This window comes from Nyctibius grandis, chromosome 15, assembly GCF_013368605.1.
Source record: "Nyctibius grandis isolate bNycGra1 chromosome 15, bNycGra1.pri, whole genome shotgun sequence".
NCBI lineage: Eukaryota > Metazoa > Chordata > Aves > Nyctibiiformes > Nyctibiidae > Nyctibius > Nyctibius grandis.
This window is the reverse complement of record NC_090672.1, coordinates 5,596,419-5,620,205: the sequence shown is the minus strand read 5'-3', so window position 1 is coordinate 5,620,205 and position 23,787 is coordinate 5,596,419. Positions and strand designations below refer to the sequence as shown.

The following is a 23,787-nucleotide window of genomic DNA, read 5'->3' as shown; positions in this document are numbered from 1 at the left end:
CAAATCCAGCCCCGGGGCATGCGATGAAGGGTGGGATACAGGCAGGGCCAGGAGGCTCTGTGGGGCTTTTTGCTCCAGGTATTTGGCTTCCCCTTCTGCTCGAGCCCCTCCCAACCCTGTCCCCCTCACAGGGAGGGGTTTTTAGGGGTACCAGGGGACAGTGCAGCCCTGCATATCAGGGCACTGGCCCCAGGCACCCCCAGCTCATCCTCCCTCCCTCCCTGCCGACCGTCACCAAAACAACCAGAACCCCCTAAAAGTGCCGCATCCCCGCACCCGAGAAGGGAGAAGAGGCCTTGTGTGTCTCATTAAATACAGGTAGAAATTTATTTAACAGGGGGGAAAAAAACCCACAACTTTTAAAAAAAGTATCAAAAAGAGGCAAATGAGGTGAAGTGTCTGTTTTTTGGCTGGAGCAGCAACTGGAGGGACAGAGTGGGGATGAAAACTGGCCTGTGGTGGAAGGAGGGACATGGGGGGGGGGCTGTGGGTGCCAAGGAGCTCCTGGGCTCACCCCAAGAGCGGTTGTGGACAGAAGGAGCTGAGCTCCCAGCCCTTGAATACTCGTCCCAGGACATCCCGGTGGGGGGATTCACACCTTCCCCCATTAACAGCGCTGAGACCCACCAGCACCAAAGCAACACACACCAGGAGAGAGACAGCCTGGCACCAGCCTGGGTCCAGCCCAGCCCAGCCCAGCGGAGTCACTGGGACCCCAAGAAGGACCCACCTTGACACTGCAGCTGGTGGGAGGCAGGAGGAGATGCTGGGGAGCAGCAGCCCGGGGCTGGGGGCAAGAAGGGAGGTACAGCCTCGGGCAGGGAAGGGGGAAGGTGATGGCCCCCATCCTGCACATCTCCGTCCGTCCAGCACCACTTGACACAGGGAAGGTTACCTGGGTCTCTGCACTTTGGGAAAAGGAAAGGGGTAACAGCAGGGACTCGAGGCAGAAGCAAAAGGTGGGAGCACCGATGGCTTCCCGAGGGGGCTGGGGGCTTCAGGAGCAGCCACACAACCCCCCCAGGGTGTTTTTCTCCATGTCTCCCTCCCACCACGGCACTACAAAGACAACACGTGCCACTTCTCCGCTTCCAAAATGGGAATTTCACTGAAATAAGGGGAAGAGAAGCCCCCCCCGTGTCGAGTCCTACCTCTCCATCAGTGAGGAGCCCACATGGGGAAGCACAAGCCACCTTCCACAGCCTCAGGGGAGTGTCAGATGCAAGAGCACGATTGAAAAATACCTGCGAAGCTCAGCCCTGAACACCTTGGGGCCCCCGGGGAGCCCAAAGATGGAGAAACCCTCAGGCCAAAGAGCTACGGATAAAAACCCTGCCCCTGCAAAAAAGGGGGTTGTGTTCACAGTATGAGCCACAGCGGCCACGGGCACTGAGATGGGACGGGCCCGGGGCAGGCAGGAGACCTCGGCAGCTTCAGCCCTGGGGCCGGGAGCCCAGCCTGGCCACGGCCACCCCGAAACCCTGCTTCCCTCGGCCCTTTCCCCACACAGGCATCAGCCGGGGTCCTGGCTCAGTCCCCAAACCAGTTATGGCTTTTCAGCACCACGAGGCAGCCCCAAAGGGGTGCAGAGCAGGGTGGCTCCAGCCCCGCTCCCCACTGCAGCCCCAGCATTTCACAGCAGGGAGCCCAAACCCACCAGCCCTGGGGATGAAGCCGTGCCCGGGGTCTGCCCCATCCTGGAGCAGCCACCGTCTCCTGCAGGCTGGTGAAGACCCACCCCATGGAAACCATCACCACCGGCACCTCTCCCAGCCCCGTCCCCGCTGGTGGGGTCAGTGCAGGACCTGCTCCAGCTCGTACTTCTCGCAGAACTTGCTGGTGAAGGGCAGGCAGGTGAGATACTCCACCCAGCGCCAGTTCACGGGGTAGACGTAGAGCCAGACCACCAGTGAGGCGAAGAGCCCCACGAAGACCAGCAAGGAGACGATGATCATGGCTCGCTTACGGTACTTGTCCACCGTGCCGAAGGTGATGTAGGGCAGGAAGGCGAAGGAGAGGAGGAGGCCGCTGAGGAAGCCGAAGAGGTGAGCGATGTTGTCTATCCATGGCAAGAGACCGCAGATAAAGAGGAAGAGGACGACGCCGGAGAGGTTGAGGAAGGCTTTCCAGGGTTTCTCCAGCACTTGCCAGCTCTGGAAGAGCTCCACGAAGAGGCAGGCCAGCAAGCCGAACTGGGACCCGGCAGGGCCCACCTGCGGGGATGGGGGAAGTCATGGCTGGACCCTCTGCATGTCACCCTGGACACATCCCCGTGTCCCCAGGGACCATCTTCTCCCCTTGCAAAATGCATCTGGCTCCTGCACCCCTCCAAGGGTTGTGCTGCCATGGGGTGGCCACGCTCATGTTGGCACGGGAGGAAGAGGAGGGGAGCAGCCGGCGCTGTTTCGGCAGAGCTGGCACTTTCAGTGACTCAGCAGCTGGGCAGTGTCACCCCCCTCCCAGGCCACAGCCCCCCTTGTCCCCATCCCCACACCCCCCCGGGGGGGATTAGGGCGCTCGGCGTGATCCCATTTAAAGCCCGGCAGGGTTTCACTGCCAGCAGATTAGCCATCTGCCCGCCCGGGGACCCCGCACGCACACCGACGCGTGACCCACGCGGCATGTGCAAACCCCACACGTGGGGCAGAGACCGCCCCCCCCTCCCACCATGGGGGCACCAGCCTCCCCCCGCCCCCCAGCAAAACCTGCCGGGGGCTGAGCGCTCTGTGCTGCAGCCTGCAGCCCCCTCCCCAAACCAGGGACGGGGAGGGGTGTCCCTTGGTCCCTGGGGAGCTGGCTGGGTTTGGGGTGACGTGGGCAGAGCCCCCCCAGCCCTCACCTCTGCCCGGTACGGCAGGAAGATGGCACTGGCCAGATTGCCTGTGATGCCGCTGAGGATGAAGATGATGGAGATGCGATGCCAGCCCGCCAGCTTCTCCAGGTCCCTCAGCACCGTCATCTGGAAAGTCACTGACACCAGGCAGTGGATGATGCTGGGGGCGAAAGACCTTGCGTTAGAGACCCCTGCCCTGCCAAAGCCCCTGCCCAGCCCTCCCACCCGCTGCCCGGGGGGCACGAGACATCTTACAACGCACCCTCCGCCGGTGGCACGTGTTGCTGTAGGCTGGGGGTGTCCTCCCCTCTTCTCTCCCAACCCACTGGTATCACAGACCACCCCAATAGATGCTCCGGTCCCAAGTCACCCCCCCCATCCTCCCCCAGGGCTGCGGCTCACCCAGCGTGCAGGAACAGGGACAGCCACAGGCGGTAGAACTGGTCAGGGACCTCGGGGTTGAGGAAGGGCAGGAGCCCGCAGACCTCGTCCAGGCAGTGCACCTGCAAAGGCACGCGGGGTTGTGGGGTGATGGGGGGGCTCAGTCCGCACCCCAGAGCCGCAGGGAGCAAAGGACAGGTCACAGCGATGCGTAGCTGGTGATGCCATGGGGGGGACCCTGGGTGGTGGGGGGCACCCACATCGCCCAGGAGCTGGGGAGGGACCAACCGAGCACCCCCAGTGCCCCAGGAGATCCCAAAGGGCTGTTTCCCTGCCCGGGATGTGCCTTTCCCAAGGACACCGGTGCTGCCTGGGGGAGGCTGGCTCAAGCCCTGCGTGTCCTCCTGCCCCACGCCAACAAGGCAGGTGCTTTGCATTCCCCCTGCTCGCCCCCAGCCCAACACCTCCCCTTCCTGGCAGGGTCCTACAGAGCCCTTTGCCATCAGAAAGGCAACGCCTGACCCAGCTGCTAGCGTGGCGTCCCGCGTCCCCCCCGCCGCTCACCTGCGAGCAGAGTGTTGCCTCCTCATGGAAGTAGCCGTGCATGAACTCACAGTACTCCCGCGTCGTGATCTCGCAGCTGGGCAGAGGACAGGCAGGGGGCTCGCTCGGGGCAGGGCTCGCCCCCATTCCCCTGAGCATCCCCCTCCGCTCCCGCATCCCCTCTGCTCCCGGCAGCTGGTCCTGCCACCACCATGCTTCCCAAAGCCCCAAGGCTCCGTAACCCCCCCTCTCCCCCTGGCACAGGCCACTGATGGGGCAACAAGAGGCGGTGGGGCGGAGTGGGGAGCTGAACCCGGGCTGGATGCCCCCACCGCTGTGACCCACCTGCCCTTGGTGCCGATGCAGCAGGGCCTGCCCTTGATCTGGCAGTCCATGTGGGCGAAGCCCGTGTGGTTGGTTTTGGTCTCGTAGGTGCAGATCTAGAAGGAGGAGGGAGAGGAGCCGTGCTCAGGGTCCGGCCCAGGCTCTCCCCGCTGCCCCCTGCCCGGCTTGTCACCCCACTGTGCCTCCCACGGTGGCTGCCACTCAGCTCGTGGTGGCACTGGGCTCTTACCGGCCACTTGGTGATGTCGTCTGGCCACACGTGGGGTGGGTTGGACGCCGGCTCCTCGCACGTCCTGGCAGGAGGAGGTGGGTGGGGGGTCAGGATAGATCCCCCCCAGCAGACTAGTGACCCCCTCGGGCACAGCCAGCCCCGGGACGTGCCCCTTCCCCTGGCTTGGGAGGGATCCTGCACATCGGTGTCCTACAACACCCCACAGCAGCACTTTCTGCGGGTGAACCCCACGGCACTCACGTGTGCGGGACAACCCCACGGCTGCCCCCTCGCAGCATCGCCCACCCCAGAGCGCAGTCACCCATCGCTGCCTGCGTTCAGGACAGATCCCGCTTCAGTTCCCCCCCAGTTCCCTCTTCCTTATCACCCCTCTATGGTGTGTAAGAGCCACCAGCCCCTCGAACAAGCGAATTCAAGGCACCCAAGCTGGAACCACAGCCCCCCGCAGCCCCCCGCCCTGCCCCGCGTACAGCCGGGTGGCTGTGCCGCCTCTCCCCGGCCATTGCTCCCACCTGGGGTCCTGGTGACACACGGCCCCCGACGTCCGCTTCTCCCCTGAGCCCACGGCCGGCGCGTTGCTGCCCGGCCACTTGATGAACGTCGCCAGCGTCTCCTGGGGAGGACGAAGAGACCGAGGATGTGGCAGCGAACGCACCGTTCTGACCCCACACGCGTCCGGCCCCGGTGCTGGGCAGGGCGGGGGTGGTTTCCCCCCTCTCCCCAGGGATCCCCAGGACCTCCCGGCAGCACCCACCGAGCAGTCCTGCGGCAGGGTCTGGATGCAGCCCGAGTTGTCATTCTGGACGCAGCAGCCGGAGCCGCGCTCCCGGTCCCGCTCGCGCCGGATGAGCCGCTCCACTTGCCGATCCTTCCGGATGCAGGGCGAGAACTTGGCTCCCAGGTGGATCAGGTCGATCTGGGAGGGAGATGCCAGTCCAGGGGATGGTCTGTGGCCCCCCCACACCTCCCCTCCCCTCCAGCTGCCCCCAGGGAGAGCTCAGCAGGGGCAGGGGGTCCCCACAGGCGACAGCCCCGAGTCTGTTACCCCAGTGGGGGGAAGGAGGGCAGGAAGGGGACGGGGGTCTCTCCTGACCATCCCGCCGTGATGCTGCAGCTCTGGGAAGCGCCGCTCAGCCCCCGGGTTGGGACCAGGCAGCAGGTCCCAGAGGGATGGGGGCTCCAAGGGTCCGGGGCAGCAGGCTGGGATGAGGGGTTGAGCTCTCCACCCAGGGACAGGAGCACCCCGGGACCCCCTTGGTCAGGGCAGGGGGAGCAGGGGCTGGCGAAGGGCAGGGCCTCGGAGCAGGGGGCGAGGGGTGGTGGTCCCGCAGAGCCCTTACCGAACTGGGCCCGATCCAGAAGTTTTCCTGCTGGATGTACTTGACGCTCTCGTAGACGCCCTTGTTCCTCAGCACCTGCCGAGCCGGGCCAGGGTCAGCTCCCGCCGACGGGGCTGGTGGTACAGGGGTGCAGCCCCCTCTCCCTCCGCTCGTGGGGGCTGAGCAGCCCCCTTCACCCAAGGGGAAGGGCTGCTGGGTCCCACCAGCTACGTGGGAGGGAGAGAGGGGGCTGCTGCAACACACCGCTGCTCATCCAGCGGTCACAGACCCCCCCGCCCGGCTATTTAATGGAGCCTCTCGAACAGGAGCCAGCAGCACCCCGAGATGCCCCCAGCCCTAGCAGGGAGCACCACAGCATGGGACGCTGGCAGTCGCAGTCCCCCCAGGAAGGTGGATGCCTGCTCTTCTCTCCAGCCCGGGTGCCGGGGGAGCAACGCAGCCGGGTGCAGGTTCCCGGGACTAACCCCAGCGGGAGGACCCCCGCTCCCGGGTGTTCAAAGCACCCCCTGGACACCAGTCGCGCTTTCCTCGATGGCCATTTCAGAGCCGGACACGCCACTGGAGAGCTGGCAGGGGACAGCCCCAGCCAGTAGCTCTTAAACTTACTAACTCTGTCGTCATGTGCTGGGCGAAGCCGATGGGAGCGATGCCGTAGGTGCCGATGACCAGCAAGGTGATGAGGATGTGGACAAAGGTGATCCAGTACGTGAAATACGGCCTGCGGAGGCAAGGGCCCCAAACGTGAGCAGCTCCAGGGTGGCTGGGCACAGGAACGCTGCAGTCCCGCAAGCATCGAGGGGGACACACGTCTGAGTGTGCCCTGAGGAGCCCCGTGACCATCCCCGTCCCCTTGGTCCCCCCTCACCGGTGGCTGTCGGTGATCTCCAGCTGTGACTGCACGATGCTGCTCAGGCTGCGGCGGTACGTCCTGTTCAGCCACTTTCCCACCACCCCCAGCCCGTAGTAACGTTTCTTGCGGTCGAAGGCGAAGTGCTTCACTTTGGAAGCAATGCGCCTGCCTCGCCGGGGAGCCGGGCCGGGGCCGGCCGAAGCGAGCCGGGCACCGTCCTGCCTGCAGAGAGGAGAAACCCATCACGCCTGCTGAGAAACACCCCACGTGCAACCCCACGGCTGCACCCCAGAGCTGGGGCAGGCCCGAGGATGCCCAGGATGAAGGCTGGGGGCACCTCCTGGCTTCACCCTCCTAGGAGCACGCTCGAAGTGCCCAGTGCCCCACGGCAGGGACGGCTGGGGACATCACCCTGACCGTCACAGGGGACCTGGGCAGCCTCGTGGGCAGCACCCAGCGAGAGCTGGTACTCACGGGGTGGGCTGCTCCACCTCGGGGGATGCCCTGGCGTCCTCCCCCACCGCGTGCATGCGTAGATACGTGGCTGATAGAGGCGGCGACTCGAAGACGTCATCGGGCATGGAGTATGTCTCGTCGTGCACGTCCATCTGGAAGGAGGATGGAGACGTGCTCTTGGATGTGTGCGATGGGCGAGAACCCTCCCTCTGCCCCAGCGTGCCCATCACCGGGGCAGCCTGGCTCCACCTGGCTCTGGGGAGGGGGGCATCCCCACTGATATCCTGCTAACCGCACATCACAGGGTGCGAAACGTGCCCACGATGGCGGTGCCGCTCCCTGCCACCCCCAAGGAGCATCACCGAGACCGGGGCTCCGCAATGCCGGGGTGAAGCACCGACGCGAGGGTCCCCGTCAGAGCCCCGCTCCACATCCAGCCCCCACGCAGGGGCACCAGGACCCTTCCCCGCTGGGGTGGAACGGCGCTTGCCTTACTGAAGAAGGACGAGTCCAGGGTATCGGCAGCGTCCACCACGTCCTCGTCCATGAAGCTGGGGTACACGAAGCTCCTCTTGTTGCTCCTCTGCTTGGGAGCCAGCGGCTCCAGGACGGAGCGTCCCTTTGGAGGGGGAAGCAAATGAGGGTAAGCAGCCAGAAACCCCCCAGTTTTTGCAGCACTGAGGGTTTCTGGTAGCCTCCCTCCTCGAAGCCAAGTGGCAAGTATTAAATCCCACGGGCTGCCACATCCCCCAGCATGGGAAAGGCAGGCAGCAGGAGCTGGCAGCAGATGCTGCCCTTAGTTCCTGAGAGCCGGCGTTGGACCATGACCATGTTAGTCAGCACAAGTGAACTCTCAATCCAAGCCCAAGGCTTGCCCAGGGCTCCTCAGGGGTTAGAAAGCCACCGGAGAAGCTTCCCCTGTAGCAAAAGGTCTCCTGGCTCCTCAGCAGTGAAACCCAGAAGCTGTTTTTTTCTGGGGATGCTGTGCCAGATGGTTCCACTTTGGTGGTCCAGTTTTCACCAAAATTTCTCTTTTTAAGCAGAGTTCATGTTAAAAACCACCAACCTCCCCCCTCAAACCCACCCTGGAGGAGAGAGTGGTCTCTGTGCAAAGCAAAAAGCCCAGAAGCAAAGATGATAGGCGAGGGACAGAGCTGAAACCCAAGTCAGAAAGAAGAAGATCCCCCCCAAGGTCCCCAAAACTCACACGGAGAAGGGCTGCGGCCGCCTTGAAGCTCATGTGGGCGACGGATTCCCTCTTCCTGCGCGGTAGGCGGCTGTAGCCGGAGCGGACGCTGTTGAAGGACATCAAGGAGACGACGCCAGGGGTGACCGGGGGCAGGACGTGGTGGGGTGTGTGGGGACGCTCGGGCTCTTCAGGGTGGCGGAAGGGACGGCCCCTGGCCAGCGGGTCCACGATCTGGAGGAGGGAAGAGGTGTCGGTGGTGGGAGAGGCGAGGCTGGGAGCCAGACCCCGCGCCCCGAGCTCTACCTTGGGCATCTTGGCGGGCTTGGGCGACTCGGTGCCTTGGAAGGAGGGCACCTCCTGGCTGGGCAGCTCCATGTCGCGGTAGGCAGGCTTCAGCTTCCCGTACCTCATGCTGCAGTGCTGCAGGCTCTTGCGTTGCCACTGCTGCCGCTTCCCCTCCCAGTCGCCACTGACACCAAACCATTGCGCCGTGCCCCTGGACACACGACAGGCACGCTTGTCACCCAGGCTGGTGCCCCCACCCCAGGTACCGCCATCCCACCCGGGCATCCCCTCTGGCAGGTGATGTGGGTTGGGGTGCCTCCGTCCAGCTCACAGCAGGGCGGTTTGGACCTGGCTATGGGTCCCATGAAGGGGTGCTGCAGAGGTCACAGAATGACAGACTGGTTTGGGTTGGAAGGGACCTTAAAGCTCATCCAGTCCCAACCCCCCTGCCACGGACAGGGACACCTTCCACCAAACCAGGTTGCTCCAAGCCCCATCCAACCTGGCCTTGAACACTGCCAGGGAGGGGGCAGCCACAGCTTCTCTGGGCAACCTGGGACAGGGTCTCACCACCCTCACAGCAAAGAATTTCTTCCTAAGACCAGGCGTCGCTGGCCTTTGGGTCTCTCTGGAGAGATAACTCCATCGAGACTCACACCTTGCACAGGAGAGTGCATCAGCTCTGGGCTGCAGCAGATGTCCAGCTTTTGAAGGTCCTCCAGAAACTGGGCAGAGGCATTTTCCCAAGGTGCAGAACAATGTCTGAATTAATACTCAACTATCCTGCTGCAGGCTTGTCCCCAGGCAGACACCAGCGAGTCAAAGCAGAGCTGCATGAAACCCTCCAAGGCGTTCCCTTCTGACCCCCAACTCTCCATCCCCATCCCAAGTCCTCTGCTGGTACCCACAGTCGCAACACCTTGATGGGGACCGAGGGACCCCTCTAGTGACCCTCCCCCACCGCTGCCGGAGCCCACCCCCCCCTCACGCTGCCGCTCCCCAGCCCTCACTTGCGGATGCTCTGGGACAGGGACGTCTGTCGGCGGAAGCCGGGCCGGCGCTCCAAGCGGGGCTCCTGCAGGCTCTTGCTCTTTCGGTAGATGGGGACCTTGGAGGGCTGGAAGGCAGAGCAGGGTGTTAGGGACAGGATGGCACGGAGGGACCCTCACTACAGGAGAGACATCAAGGTGCTGGAGCGAGTCCAGAGAAGGGCAACGAAGCTGGTGAAGGGTCTGGAGCACAAGTGTGATGAGGAGCAGCTGAGGGACCTGGGGGTGTTTAGCCTGGAGAAAAGGAGGCTGAGGGGAGACCTTCTTGCTCTCTACAACTACCTGAAAGGAGGGTGTAGTGGGGTGGGGGGTCGGCCTCTTCTCCCAGGTAACAAGTGATAGGACAAGAGGAAATGGCCTCAAGTTGCACCAGGGGAGGTTTAGATTGGAGATCAGGGAAAATGTCTTCCCCGAAAGGGTTGTTAAGCACTGGCACAGGCTGCCCAGGGCAGTGGTGGAGCCTCATCCCTGGAGGGATTTAAAAGCCGTGTAGATGTGGTGCTGAGGGACATGGGTTAGTGGTGGGCTTGGCAGTGCTGGGTTAACGGTTGGACTCGATGATCTTAAAGGTCTTTTACAACCAAAACGACTCTGATTCTACCCTATTCTATGATTAGGGGTCCCCTGTGGACAGCAGCCCCCCAGGCCCAGCATGGGATGGACGCAGCTCCCCGTCTCTCACCTCCTTGCGGGCGCCGTCCTCCTCTGCCTCCCGGGGGGGGATGACGATGGAGAGGTTGGGGGGCTTCTTGCTCTGCAGGCGGCTGCTGCTGGAGCGGCTGCCCCCGTTCTTGTCGCCGGCTGACATCGTGGGCCGGCAGTGGTCGGCAGGCTGGGAGGGTGAAAAGGGAAGAAACATCTCCCTGGGAGCCTGTGTGCGGGGAAGGGCTGGGTCCCAGTGGGAGATGGGGCCTCACCAGTGGGAGATGGGGCCTCACCAGCCCCAGCCCCCTGTGTCACTGGCCGTGCTGCTGAGACCTCACCACCATCAGCGCAGCCGCTGTGCCCCCCAAACCCGCACCCCCTTCCCAGGGCTGGGTGGACGGGAGGGCTTCCACCACCCCCTTGCTCCCAGTCCCCCAGGACCACCAGCACCATCCCTTGACCTGCTGGGAGCAGAGCGAGGGACAGCAGGAGTGACAGGGTCAGAGCATCCTCATCACCCCGGCACGTGCCTGCGGGACACCGGGTTTCACACCCTGTCAGGAGGCACGGGACCAACTCAGCACGTGAATGGGAGCCGTGGGGGGATCCCTGCAAGCCCTGGCCAGGCCCACGGCACGCAGCGGCAGCTCTCAGACACGGGGACACTGGCCCCCACAGTTCAGCACAGCGAGGGAACTGAGGGGGGATCGCAGGAGCTCCTGGGGGTTCTGCAAAGAGCTCACCTTGCCCGTGCAGGGTGGGAAGGAGGGGACGTAGCCAGGCAGGAGACACCCAAAGCCTGAAACCCCCCAGTTCACATCCCCACCTGCACCACAGCCCCCATGTGGGGACGGCTCCTGCCCCAGTGAGAGGGGCTGGGGTGCCCCGTGGGAGGGGACATGGAGGACATTCCCCCCCCGGCACATGCACGCACACGCCAGGCTGGGAGAGTGAATCCTCCCCGGCACCACGTGCAAGAAGGAGGAAGCTTAACGGCCAAGAGGTGGTTAATTCCTCCAGCAATCCCCTCCCGAGGGTCTCCGATTAGGGGCTACGGAGGCTCTTGAAGGGAGGCACAGCCCCCTCTGGCCTCTTCCTGTCCCCCCCGACCACGTGCCAGCGCCCAGGGGACTCGCACAGGACTTACGAGCATCCCTCATCCCCCCCCCCGGCACGGCCACGGGGATGGTGCCACGTGCCTGTGGTGTGGGCAAGGACTGGCACCCCGTGGGGTCTGCTCCCCAGGGAGGTGGGAGCTGGCCCTCTGCACCCGAGGGGGATGGCAGGGTCACCTGAGGGGACCTGGTGTCCCACTGGGGCTCCTCGGCTACCACCCACCACCACTGACCTGGAGCTCAGAGTCCAACAGTGCCGCTGGCTGCAGAACCCCAGCTCGACCCATGGGCCTGGCCCCTCTCTCTGCCCAGGACCCCAATAACCAGCCCAGCCCTGTGGCCTCGTACCCCGCTTTGCTCTCGTCCAGTAAGTGTGCTCAAGCAGTCAGCTGGGCGATTGAGACCTCCCCGGCCCCCTCTGCACCAGGGTCCTCCCCTTGGCAGCACATGCCCGAGCAGGAGGCAGGCACAGGGGCACTTTCGTAGCTCCCCCAGCACCACCCTCCCCTCAGACCCCACCACAAGCAAAGCCTGGCTTAAGCAGCGTGGGGTCCCTGTGGGACCAGCTCCCTGGGGACACGGGAGCCCAGAGGCGGTGGCACTAGAGGGCTTCGCTGCCAGCTCCTGGGCCAGGTGACAGCCTGCTGCTCCTGGCTTAAAATGGGTGCGGGGCTGGCTCGGGTACCACAGGGCAGGGACACGGGAGACGACGTGTGTGGCAGCGGGTATGTCAGATGGAACCTGAGAGGTGGCTTCACTAAGACCCCTCCATCGAGGGGCACCAGCAGCCCCGTCTGGCAGCAGGGCAGGACCCCCGTTCCCAAATCAACCCCGCTCCTCTCCAGCTTTGGCGATAAACCAGTTCACGGTGGGGATCCGGACGGGAAGGCACCAGGCAGCCATCGCACAAAGGCAACCAGGACCAGTGAGACTGCAGGCAGCACCCCGGCACGCTGCCCACCTCCCTCCCCTCCTCCCCAGAGGCACCGAAGCAGCACCCTTGGGTGCTGCCGGCAGCTCCGCTGCTGCCTCACCCCTTGCTGCCATTAAGCACCAAAGTTGGGAGCAACCAGCCCCCAAACTTTTCCTGGGGTCTCCCTACCTCATAAGAGTGGCAGGGATCCTGTGCAGCGCGTCTCGATGGCAAACACCTGCGGCAGCCTTCCTCCTCCTCCTCCTCCTCCTCCGTCCTTCACGCAAGGGAGCCCCGGGGCACGGCCGAACTCCTCCTGCCTCACCTGGTGGGGAGAGAGGCTGCGATGAAAAGCCACGCATGGGAAAGTGGGCGAGGGCTGCAGGAGCATCCCGGGCCGAGGGAGAGCCGAGCTCAAGGCTCCCCGGGCCCTGGGGATGGGGCTGCTGGCAGCCGGACCCTGGGGACACAGACCAGGGGCTGGCACGGGGTGGTGGAAGGAGGCAAAGCCGCCGTTTGCAGGCAGGAGGTTTTCACCCACCGCTGCCAAGCAAAGCTCTCGGGCAGCGAGACACGGGCGAGGAGCGGGCAGGGAAGGCGAGTGCCTCGCCGAGGTGTTTAATACCCACTCAGCTGGGGGAAGGCCAGCTGGGCAGGCCGGCCCCAGCAAGCCAAACTTCCCATCCCACTGGCGAGCTGCAGGCGCTGTTTGTTTTCCTCCCAGTGCAGCCAGCGATGAGCTCTGGTGCCAGCTGCTCTGGACAGCCGGGGGTGGGAACGCAGCGGGGTCGGAGCGAGCCCCGCAACACCCTCATCCTCCTCCATCCCCAGGGAACGGCTGTCATCAGGGGTAGGGTCCGACACAGCCAGAAGCACAGAAATTGGAGCCAAACTGTGTCGTTCAGAGATGCAAGAGGACACGGTGCCCTTGCGTGGCCCCGCTCTCACACCCCTGCCCCGAATCCCATCCCTGATTGCCCCATCGCACCCCGGGCAGCCCTTGGCAAGGACCTGGGTGCTGCGTGGCGAAGCAGGTTTGCAGCACGTTTAAAACCCCGGTCCCACACCCCACCAGCTCCCCACACGGTGAGACCCAGCCTCCCCCGAGCCGCGGGCGAGGTGACGCAGCTCCCAGGGAAGCTGGCACGACCCGGCGGGCACCTGCCGTCCCGGTCACGCCGCGCGGCCGGAGCAGTTTTCATGCCTCTCTGCGTTAACGCGATATCTGGCATTGAGAGAGAGGGAGGAGGAGGAGGGGAGCAGCCCCTGAGGGCTGAAGTCCCCTTGGCCACACGGGCTGGGGACAGCAGCCACCCCCCGAGCACGGATCCTGACCCACAAGAAGTCTCACCCCATGCCAGCTGGAGAAATCCCCTGGGGACGGTGCTGGGAAGGCGTTTTCCAGCTCCCCACGTTTGGTGCTGGCACCCAACCCCTCCGGCACCAGCACCGCTCTCGCTCAGCGCGCTCGGTGTGGGAACAAGCAAGCCAGCGCCTCCAGCCAGAGCAAACCTGCTGCGAGCTCAGCCCTTCAGGTCCCCTCCTTCACCCCCCAGGTCCTCTTCGCCCCCCCTGTGCCACCAGGAGCATCGCGCTCTGCCCGGCAGCCCCATCCTCAGCCCGGTCCTCGGGGTGGACACGGTGGCTCTGCCCTGGGGACAGGAAAGGGAAGTGAGAGGCGACGGTGCTGAGCTGGCGCAGGGGGAAGGCGGTGCGAACGGCCTGCCCTGGGGACAAGGTGGGTGACAGCAGCAGGGGGGTGACAGAGATGGGTCTCAGCACCCATGACCACGTCCTGAGCTTGGTAGGAGCCATGCTTTGAGCTGGAAGAAGAGTCCTTGGGGCAGCACAGTGTCACTGCAGGCTGGAAAAGATCTCCAGGAAGAGAGAAAAATGCACTAGGGACGGTGCCATCGTCCCCAGGGCAGCAACAAACAGGTGTGGGGTGGCAGGGGGTAACTTGGTCTGGTTGATAAGAAGAAGAGATCCCCCACCATCACCATCCTCCCCCTCAAAGCTACCTTGTCCCCCGACGCTCACCACAGCCTGACACCCAGCAGCGAGGGATGCTGCCCCTGCCCAGCAACACGGGGGTGAAGCCCCCATCCCCTTCCAAGAGGGCAGGCGCGTGCGGGGCACTGGTGAGCAACTGGGACGAGGTTTCAGTCTTCAACGTGGCGAGGCATAGGGAGGGTGACCGGGGCTGAATCAGGATGGACGCTGGCCCGAGGAAGCACGCCCAGGGAAGGAAGCGATGGAAAAAGTGATGAGGCTCGTACAAGGCGTCACCGTGGGACACGCCGGGATGCTCCGAGCAACGCAAAGGGACCGTCAGCAAGGCCAAGTGCAACCTGCGGAGCAGCGCTGGGGACAACCAGGCACAGTCGTTGTACGAGACACCGGAGACAACCCTGCCGAGCAGCCCCGGTCGGACGGGGATGGGCACAGCACACAAGGGGTGCGGAGGGGCTCGGGGAAGGATGGGGATCGCTCACCCTGAGCCTGTTGGCGTCGGGGAAGGCAACGTCACCGGCACTGGGATAAAAGTGCGTCAGGCTGGTGCAATTAATCTGGTAGGAGAAAGCAGCTCTGAGCTACCCGAGGGTGCGGGGCCGGGAGCGGGACCCCCGTGAGCACCCGAGCATCACCCCGAGGACAACGAGCCCCTGCTCTTCCCTTTCCACCTCCGCAGGGGAGTGACAAAGGGGTCAGCAAGCCACGGAGCCCCCACAACCCCCCCGCAGCCATCCCCAACGCTCACACCCAGGAGCCCAGCAGGCAGAGCGTGCCACTGCCACCCATCAATGATTCACGAGCGCGTTAAAGACCTCTCTCAAGGCTGGAGCCTCGTTAAAAGGTGCTCCCAGTTATTAAGAGCCCCGGATAGGAAAGTCAATCGGTCCAACTGCTCCGAGCATCAACCCCTGAGGACTCGCACCCAAGCAGCTGCTCAGCACCTTCCCCCCCCCCACTCCTGTTTCCTTTCTAAAAGCCTTTTACCATTTTCCAGTCTCAAGTTTCAGAGCTGGGAGAAGCAGCCCAAGACAAACAGCTCTTGAACTGAAAAGGTACTATTGAAAAAAAAAATTAACAAAAGGAAAAATACTTGTAGGGCGGTGAACTGAGTGTATTAATATTTCTCTCTCTCCTCAGAAAGCTCAGACCCCGTGCATGTCTCACTCCCTCGTGGACCCACTCTAACAGGCAGACCTGGAGAGCACCGACCCCCGAGCCGAGAAGCAGCCAGGCTCTGTCTGTGCCTCCCTCCTCTCAACCTCTGCTTATTTTTGCTGCTTTGAGTATTTAGGCCTTTTTTTTTTAAAGGATAAAATACACTTTAAGGCACCGCTGCAGGAGCCCTCCTGTCCCTAAGGGACTTCATGTCCCTGTACAGCCCCATGCCCACGGCACAGACCCCACATTCAGCCATTTCACACCCCGGCACCGCACCATCACGCTGATTTTTTTTCTCCCCCCACCACAGAGAAGGCAACTCCAGGAGCTTTAACCCCCATCCTAGCTCGGGTACCACGGTGGGGTATGGACACCTGATGGGTGGTGAGGTCCTGGCCGGTCCCCAGGGCCTGCAGGCCGCCAGCACACACCTCACCCACGCTGCCATTAGGAAATCCTCTCTCGTTTGCTCCATCGGGCAGGGCGTTGGGCAACCGCAGCGGGTTCGTTCAGCCTGGGAGCGCGCGGAAGGAAGCGAAGCTGGCCGGGGAGCCAGGGCGCGGGGGCTGCGCTGGGCGCCGCCGATAACAGCCCGGCCCTGCCTGCGGGGAAGGGCAGCGGGGGCTGGGGGGGCTGCGGGGCTGCTCGCACAAGGCGGCCTGCGCTGGGCTTCCCCGCTCGCGAGGGTTTGATCACCGGGAGCGCGCATGGCCCCGGTCTCTCGGGCAGTCCTGGGTGATGGCACCTGCACCGAGAGGGAAGGATCCGCCTGCAAGATGTGGGAGCGGGTGGAAAGAGCCAGGCGGAGGATCCCCCACATCCCATTCGTGGCCCTTTTCCCACCCTCATTAATTTTTACCAGCGCAACGACCCACTGGGGCGAGCCCCGGTGAGCCGGGCTCCCTCCACCCACCCCACACTCTCCAGACCCACGGAAAGCTCTTTGCCAGGCGCCGCACGGATTCCTCGGGCTACCAGGACTGATTTAACTTGGTTTTATCCAAGAGCTGCGTAATTACCCAGAGCTACCCCAATTCCTCGTTAGCTTGGCTTAAACACGGGGTGTACGAGCACGATTGGGCGAGTGCTCCCAGCCTGGCTGTGCCTTCGGGAAGGGGCTGAGGGGTCCCAGACAGGCATTTCCCCGAGGCACGGGGAGGGCAGCCTGCCTGCGATGCCCACGCCGTGGGTCGTTACCGAGTTCATTCTCGCTTCCCTCTTCGAAGCAAAATTCTTGGTGCGAGAAGACAATGGGGATGGGGGGGGGGGGGGGAAGATAGTTCTTCCTCTGGTTCTTCTGCAAAACACTCGTTTTGACAGCAACTCTTAGCGTGGGAGCTCAGGTCGGACTTGCGGACTTCCCCAGTCCTCTGCTGCCTGTTTCAGAGAGCATCCAGCCAGCCAGAGCAGCGCCGGGCCGGGAGAAATGCCCCATGTTCGCAGAGGGTCCCCTCGCCGCGAGCTCTGAGCATCCCCGCACCCCACGGGACGCGGCAGTGGGGGTGGTGCTCAGCCCCACGCACAAATTCGGCTCGTCCCCGGCTCGAGATGAGCCCTGGGCTGGCGGCAGGACGATCCCCCTCGGCTAAAGCTCCCTATCTCTGAGAACAGGCTCCTTATCTCAATGCAGCCATTTCAAGGCTCACGCGACGCGGCTGCTCGCCCCGCCGGCCCCCGTGCAAACGGAGAGGCCCGGGTGGACGCCAGCAGCCTCCTTCGATCCCCCCGGTGCCAGCAGCTCCCCGAGGGGGGACAAGGACCTCACAGCACTGGGGCATGGGGGCATCCCTTTGTGCCATGAATGAAGGTGGCATCTGTGCTGGCAGCAGGCTGGAGGCTGCCCCTTGGACACTCCATTTCGCTGCCCTCCAGCCACCCCTGCAAAGGGGCCACGTCCCCAGGGGTAGCAAAACCAGAGGTTAATCCCCCCTGAAAGCCTCGGTGCAACCGAGGGAAGCTGCTCCCATGCCCACCCCTCCTAAGCATGAGCAGCCAAACGTGGGCCACTCCTTGCCCTCCTTCCCTTCGCTCCCCATTGCCACGAGGCCAGAAGCACCCAGGTCCACACCTCACAGAGGAAAAGCCCGAGCAGGAACAGCTCATCCCCACCCAACACAGCGCAAGCCCGGCACGGGGGCTCCTCCACTCACCAGCACCTACGGGAACCGTGTGATGCTCTCACCCCGCTGCAGCATCGCCGTGGACCTGTGCCAGCAACGCACTTTGCAGCCTCTCAGCTGCCAAGAGCTGCCGGGGTCTCCCCCGCCATCCTCCTCCTCCACCCAGGGATGCTGCACCCGTAGGGAACCCACCCAGCTCACCGCAGGGGCTGGAGATGTGGTTTTTAAGGAGCCGTCTCCATGCCTTCTCCGGGAGCACTCGGACTGGGTTAAGCCACCATGTGTGTGAACCAACTTAGTCCTGGTTACAGCATCACGCACGGAAAAGTCCTGTGTGGGTCCCGGCAAGGCTCTCGTGCTGCCGAGGAGCCGAGGAAAGGGCAGGACACGCCAACGCCAAGCATCGGGGATTCGCCCCGGGTGAGCGTGGCATGCAGCCCTCGGGCTCACACGTAACGGGAGGTCACTCCCAGCCCTGCCCCAGCGTCCCTGCAGAATGGCAAATTACAGGGATAACCGCGTCAAGTCCCTGGCACGAGCTGCCGCACGGGGAGCGGAGGCAGCCCCGCGGCGCAGGAGAGGGGCACCGGCACACTGGGCATCTCAGGGGGCACAAACCACATCTGCCCTGCCCTGAGTGGGTCTATCATGCCAGAGGAATACATCAGAAATTATCATTTTTAAGCAAAAGACCAATTAAAAACACCTCACAGACTGCTGGAAGGAGGGGACCATCATCCTGGGGGCTGCAGCACCCCAAAGAGGCACCCATGGATGGGAGGGCTGGCACCGTGGGCGTCGAGCGAGTCGCTTTGCACCCACGCTCCCCCGTCTCGGGGTGCAGCCACAGCAGTGAGTCCCACACCGGTGGCTGCTCGAACTCCCCTCGAGGTGACACGCAGCGGGTTTCACAGGAGACCTTCACACTGACTCGTTTGTGGTATTTCACAGGTGGGGAAACTGAGGCACTGCAGTACAATGAGACCCCCAGGCAGGCAGGGAGCTGGGCCCTTCCCCGGGCAGCCTGTAAGGACTTTATCAAGGTCCGTACAACTGCCCCAAATTTAAGTTATTGGAGGACGAGGGAGGAGCGGGGAAGGTCTCACATACAAACCCCATAAATGCTGGGTTTCCTCAAGGGGTGCAGGCTGCTCCCCTGCCCCCCCAAATGGTTATTTGGTTGTCCCTGCCCTGTGCTCAGCCAACATGACCAGCACCCCGCGATGCTGGCCGTCGGGTCCCCAAGGACAAGCGGGACACAGGGGTCCAAGCAGAGGGCAGGGTCGGTCACGGGGCCACCTGGCACATTGACCTTCCCCAGGGCATCCTCCCCGGGTCCATTCCCCACCCCAAAGGCCTCATGAAAAGAGCAACCACCAACCAACTGCTTTTTGGGTTGTTTTTTTAAGAAACAGGGATTAAGTGAGAAAAAGGGTCCCGTACTCGTGAGCACACACACCGCTTTCAGTGTTCACTCGGAGGTCGGGAAATGACCCCAACCCAAAGCACCGCGTGCTCCCAAACAACCACAGCTCCTGGATCCTCCTAATTAAAAGGCACCGTGCCTATCACCGCCCAGGGCTCGTCACATTACCAGACATCTCCCACCTGGCAGGACAGCAGGGACCAGCGGCCATTAGATAAAAAGCTCTTCAAGAAGAGAAGAGTTTATGTTCCCATCACTTGTGGGCTCACAAATTTAAGTAATTAGTTTTTAGACTTCACTAATTGACTCCTTTTGTGCAAAGCCCCTGCCAGCACCAAGCCCACGCTCGCCCCTCTGGGCTCAGGTCCCTGCAAGGCTCCCGGTGCCCGTGGGAAATGCAGAAACACCTCGGGAGCCCCAGGCAGCTCCTGCGCAGCAGGCAGGGGACAGCGGGAGAAGGACAAGCCCCCTCGTCGCAGAGCACAGCACGCTGCCACGGATGCTTTAGGATGTGGGACCAGGGACCACCACCACCCCACCAGCCTGTTCTCCATCCCTTTCTTTGGCGACGAGCGCTGTTTTGACCCCAAACTCATCCTGAGGGTTGTTTTCAAATCAAGACCAACAACCCAAGGGATAAGGATTTATTTGGGGGTTCCCCCAGGTTTGCTGTCAGAGTCACACGGGAGCAGTGCCAAAGGCACAAAGCTCTGTGACCAGAAGAGCCACATGCTCGTCTTTCAGCCCGGTGCAGCCAAACAATGCAAACACCACCTGAATTCCCCAGCTCCCCCCAAGGAATACAGCTCCCCTGAGGAGATATGACCCAGCTAGCCCCTTCCCTACCAGATTCACACCCACGCTCCACACCCCCAGCCTCTGAGACGCAATCCCAGCACCCACCAGCATCTATTGTTCCTCTGCCCAGCATCCGCGGACACGCTCTGGCAGCATCGCTCTCCCGGCAGGCATGAAACACATCGAGCGCTCACACGTGCGTCCGACAGTGACACCAGGCTCGGCCCTGTCTTGCAGAATTTGTACCGGGGCAGCTGTTTGGGTGTCAAACCCCACTCCCCCGCTGTGGTTTACCCTTTCTCACCCCGGCGCTTGCAGCACCTCCAGGTGCAGTTTCCAGCGCAGCTGCAGCGGTGCCAAAGAAACCCTCGACCGGGGGAAGCGGGGAGGCCACCGAGGCTTGCTCCGGTCACCAGCAACCAGGAGCAAACCAGGCAGAAGCCGCCCTCCAAATGAGCAAGCAGCAGGAGGTGTTGTTCGCCCCGTTAATTGCAAAGGAGCTCGTAAGGGCAGAGCCCAGGCACAGCAGCGGGGATGCCCAGGAAGCCACTTGCGAAGCCAGCTGCGGTGCAGAGCCCGTGGCACCTGAGGCGGCCCGGGTTTCTCCAGGGCATGGCTGTAGTTGAACCCTCCAGCTCATTTCGGAGGTGGGATGTTTTCAGGAGGTTTTCCACTCGGAAAACAGGGAGGAGCTAAAGGATGCTCATTCAGAGAGTACAACGGAGTGAGCCAAGCCGGGTGGTATTTCCCCACTCAGGACAGCCATGGGACGGCGGTGGGCTGTGCTCCCAAACCCTCCAGCTGGGCTGATGTGCTGCAAGCCCAGGGCAGTGGCAATACAATGAGCTCACCCTGGAAATCCCCGGGAGTGACCGTCCAGGACCCGGGCACACGCAGGCAGACGAACGTCCCAGCTCCCTGCATTGGGAAGGATGACGCTGAGCTGGGGAAGAGCACAGGGACTTCCTCTTGCCGCAGGGTCCCAGCGGCAGCAACGCAGCCTCTCGGGTCCCCTTCCCCCTGCAGAGTGTGGGCACGGGGGGCTGAGAGCTGAGTGAGAGCTGAGTGGTCTGGGTGGGGAGAAGCAGAGCCCACTGTGGGCTGTGGGCAAGTGTGGAGGGACAGCTTCTGCCTGGTCCTGCTGGCCTGGCAGTGAGGCAGGGCAGGGCCAGGGTAAAGCCCAGCCTCACCCCTCTGCCCCAAAACCGCTGAGGGCCAACAGCAAAACCCCAACCAGCTAAAACACCCACACCCGGCACCCCTGTGCTCCCTGCGGGTTGCCCGGAGGGATGCAGGATGACCAGACCCTTCCGATCTCCAGCGGTTTGGTTCGTTTGCAAAGGGCTGGCGGCAGCACTCGCCACTTCGGGCAGCACGTGCGAGCGTGCGGAGCCTTGAAACCAAACCTCAAACCAGCACCACCACCAAAGCCCTGGCATCAGCAGGCGGGAGGGGAGGACGATGCTGTGGGGCACAGCGGGAGCGGGCAGGGACACAGGCACCCTCACCTGCCCGCCCCGGCGTGTGGCTCCGAGGGCGCTGCCAGCCTGGGAAGGGAAAACCCCACAAAACAAGCACGAAACCGCACGCCCCGCTCCTTTATCGGGCCATCGGCTCCAGAAAGTAGGTTAGGGCTTTCCTGCGCAGCCCGGGGAGGGCCCCCCCCGGCACCCCGCCGGGACACGCACCCACTTCCCCCCGTGATGAAGAGGAGGAAGAGGAGGGTCCCCCCCACCCGTCCGCGCTGCCCGCCCCGGGGAGGGCGCGGGGCACGGCCGCAGCCCGGGCAGGGGGACCCGCACCTCCCGGCAAAGGCCCCCCGGGGGGCAGGGGCAGGCACCCACCCCCGGCCGGGCCGGTACCCCGGGCCGGGCCGAGCGGCCGCGGGGCGGAGGAGGAAGCTTGCGGGACGCGGCCGGTCACAAAGCAGCAACAAACCGAGCGGGCACGAAACGAAGCGAAGCAGCGCGGCGGCACCGGGACCCCCGCCCCGCTCCCACCCCGGCCCCGCTCACCTCGGCGCGGTCCCGGTCCGGGCCCCGCTCCCCGTCCTGGTCCCGGACCCGCCGGCACCGGCCGCCGCTCGCGCCGCCTCCACCTGGGCCGGGCGGGGCCTGGGGGCGGCACCGGGGCGGGGCTTCCTGGGGGCGGGGCCTCGCCGAGGGGCGGGGCCTCAGCGGGGGGCGGGGCCTCCTCCCGCAGAGCGCCCGCCCACGGCGTCACGCGCGGGGGCTCCCGCGGGCCCCGCCCGCCGGCCGGGCAGCGTGGGCCTGCCCCGCGCACCGCGGGCTGCGCGCCGGGCGCTGTGAGGGCTGGTCACTGTCAGAACCGGGCTCTGCTAGGACTGGTCACTGTTAGGACTGGTCACCATTAGGACCAGCTAATATTCAGACTGGTCACCATTAGGACCAGGCAGTACTAGGACTGGTCACTATTAGGACTGGTCAGTATTAGGACCAGTCGCTATTAGGACCAGGCTCTGTTAGGACTGGTCACTATTTGGCCCGGTCACTATCGGGACTGGTGACTATCAGGACCAGGCACTATTAGGACCAGGCTCTGTTAGGACTGGTCACCATTAGGACCAGGCAGTATTAGGACTGGTCACTATCACGACTGGGCACTATCAGGACCAGGCACTATCAGGACCCCAGGATATGGCCTCCCCTGACTCCACTTCCCAGCAGCAGGGACCCCAGCATGCCAGGCAGCGTGGTGGGCACGGTGCAGGCTGGCACACCCCAGAGAGCACCGCGGGCTCAGGAGCATCCCACTGGCCGGGCCAGCTCCATGTGAGGCATCGTGAGGGGTTGGAACTAGATGATTTTTAAGGTCCTTTCCAACCCAAACCATTCTGTGATTCTATGATTTTGCCACAAAATAAATACTCGGTTCACAACTCGCTGCTGGGCTCAGGTGAGCACAGACTGAATGTACAGGCAGGACCAGGCAGGACCAGGAACTAACTTTGCCTCCCTACGCAGAACTGCATTTTTCCTTTATATTTATCTTACCAGCACAGTGACACTTCAAGCAAACCCGCTGAGCTAAAACTGTCCCTGGGTGCTACAGCTCGGGTCCAGCTTGGATTCACTGGTGTCTAGTAGGGCGTTGAGCCCATGCTCGCAGTGTCCCCACTTTCCAATTCCATGTGTTCCGCTCAGCAAATCTGCTCTCGGTTCCTGGTAGAAAAAAAAGGGTGGAAAAAGCTTTCGGTTCCTCCCAGCTCCTTTGAAGTTGTGTTTGGAAGCGGGTGGAGAAGGGGAGAGCCCAGCGGGTGCCAGGGAGGGTGGCTGGGCACGGATGCCCCGACGCGGGCTGTGCCATGGGGCGGGTGGATGCTCCGTGCCCGTGACTCAGGGGTGAGGTGGGGGCGTCCCCAGCAGCAGGCTGGGGCAGGTGGCAAGCAGGGACTTGTGCCAAGATGCCAGGCACCGACTTCTCCCTGCGTCTGGGTGGGGACAGATCAACCATCTCTGGCGGGAACAAACAACAGCCTACAAAAGCCATCGCTGCCGTGGCCCTGCCTGCATCCCACACCAAGGCTTGGACCTGTGGGGGTATGTCCTTCCATGGAGGGGCTGGCAGAGCCCCGTGTGGGCTGGTGAGGCCCACGGAGGGCAAGGGAGGACGGTGAGGGCCACCTGTGCAAACCCCACGGAGCGTTGGGCAATAAGGAAGTGAGAAAAATGACCGAAAAACCCCCAAGGCAGCAACGTCAGGGCGTTGCGTCAGCGTGGTGCTCTGCAGAGCACTTCCCTCTGCGGTGCGAACCGCCCCGCAGCCCGGCCAGAAATGTCCCGGCTGGCCTGTCCTCAAGGAAAGCAGGAGGGGACACAGCGCTGCGCACCCTGGCGCTGGGAGACCCGTCACCCTGCAGCGGTGACTTGCTGGGACCCCTCGGTGCAGTGTGCCAGGCGTGGGGCTGGGACACCTCGGCAGGAGCCATCCCTCCGCGTTATGCTGTGAAATCCTCCAGCCTGGGATCCGTCCCCAGGAGCTCGGGGCCAGGCAAGGTCCTGCTGCCCACTGCCCGCCCTAGGCTGCTGCCAGGGCAGGTCCCGTCCCTGGACGTGGGGACGCATCGCAGCGC

General features: G+C 63.6%; 1 protein-coding gene across 1 annotated transcript; it reads right to left on the bottom strand.

Annotated features, from left to right (window-relative positions):
• Positions 1 to 323: 323 nt before the first annotated feature.
• RHBDF2 (rhomboid 5 homolog 2) lies at positions 324 to 21,794 on the bottom strand. The gene is made up of 19 exons (XM_068413419.1): positions 21,710 to 21,794; positions 12,366 to 12,501; positions 10,186 to 10,335; positions 9,465 to 9,571; positions 8,473 to 8,665; positions 8,188 to 8,400; positions 7,471 to 7,599; positions 6,999 to 7,132; positions 6,540 to 6,746; positions 6,281 to 6,392; positions 5,675 to 5,749; positions 5,089 to 5,250; positions 4,847 to 4,947; positions 4,332 to 4,395; positions 4,103 to 4,197; positions 3,779 to 3,854; positions 3,236 to 3,336; positions 2,840 to 2,993; positions 324 to 2,213 (listed from the first exon to the last, which is right to left on the bottom strand). Exons 3-19 carry the CDS (start codon positions 10,309 to 10,311, stop codon positions 1,794 to 1,796), a joined length of 2,469 nt encoding a protein of 822 aa, XP_068269520.1. The 5' UTR covers positions 10,312 to 10,335; positions 12,366 to 12,501; positions 21,710 to 21,794; the 3' UTR covers positions 324 to 1,793.
• Positions 21,795 to 23,787: the final 1,993 nt, after the last annotated feature.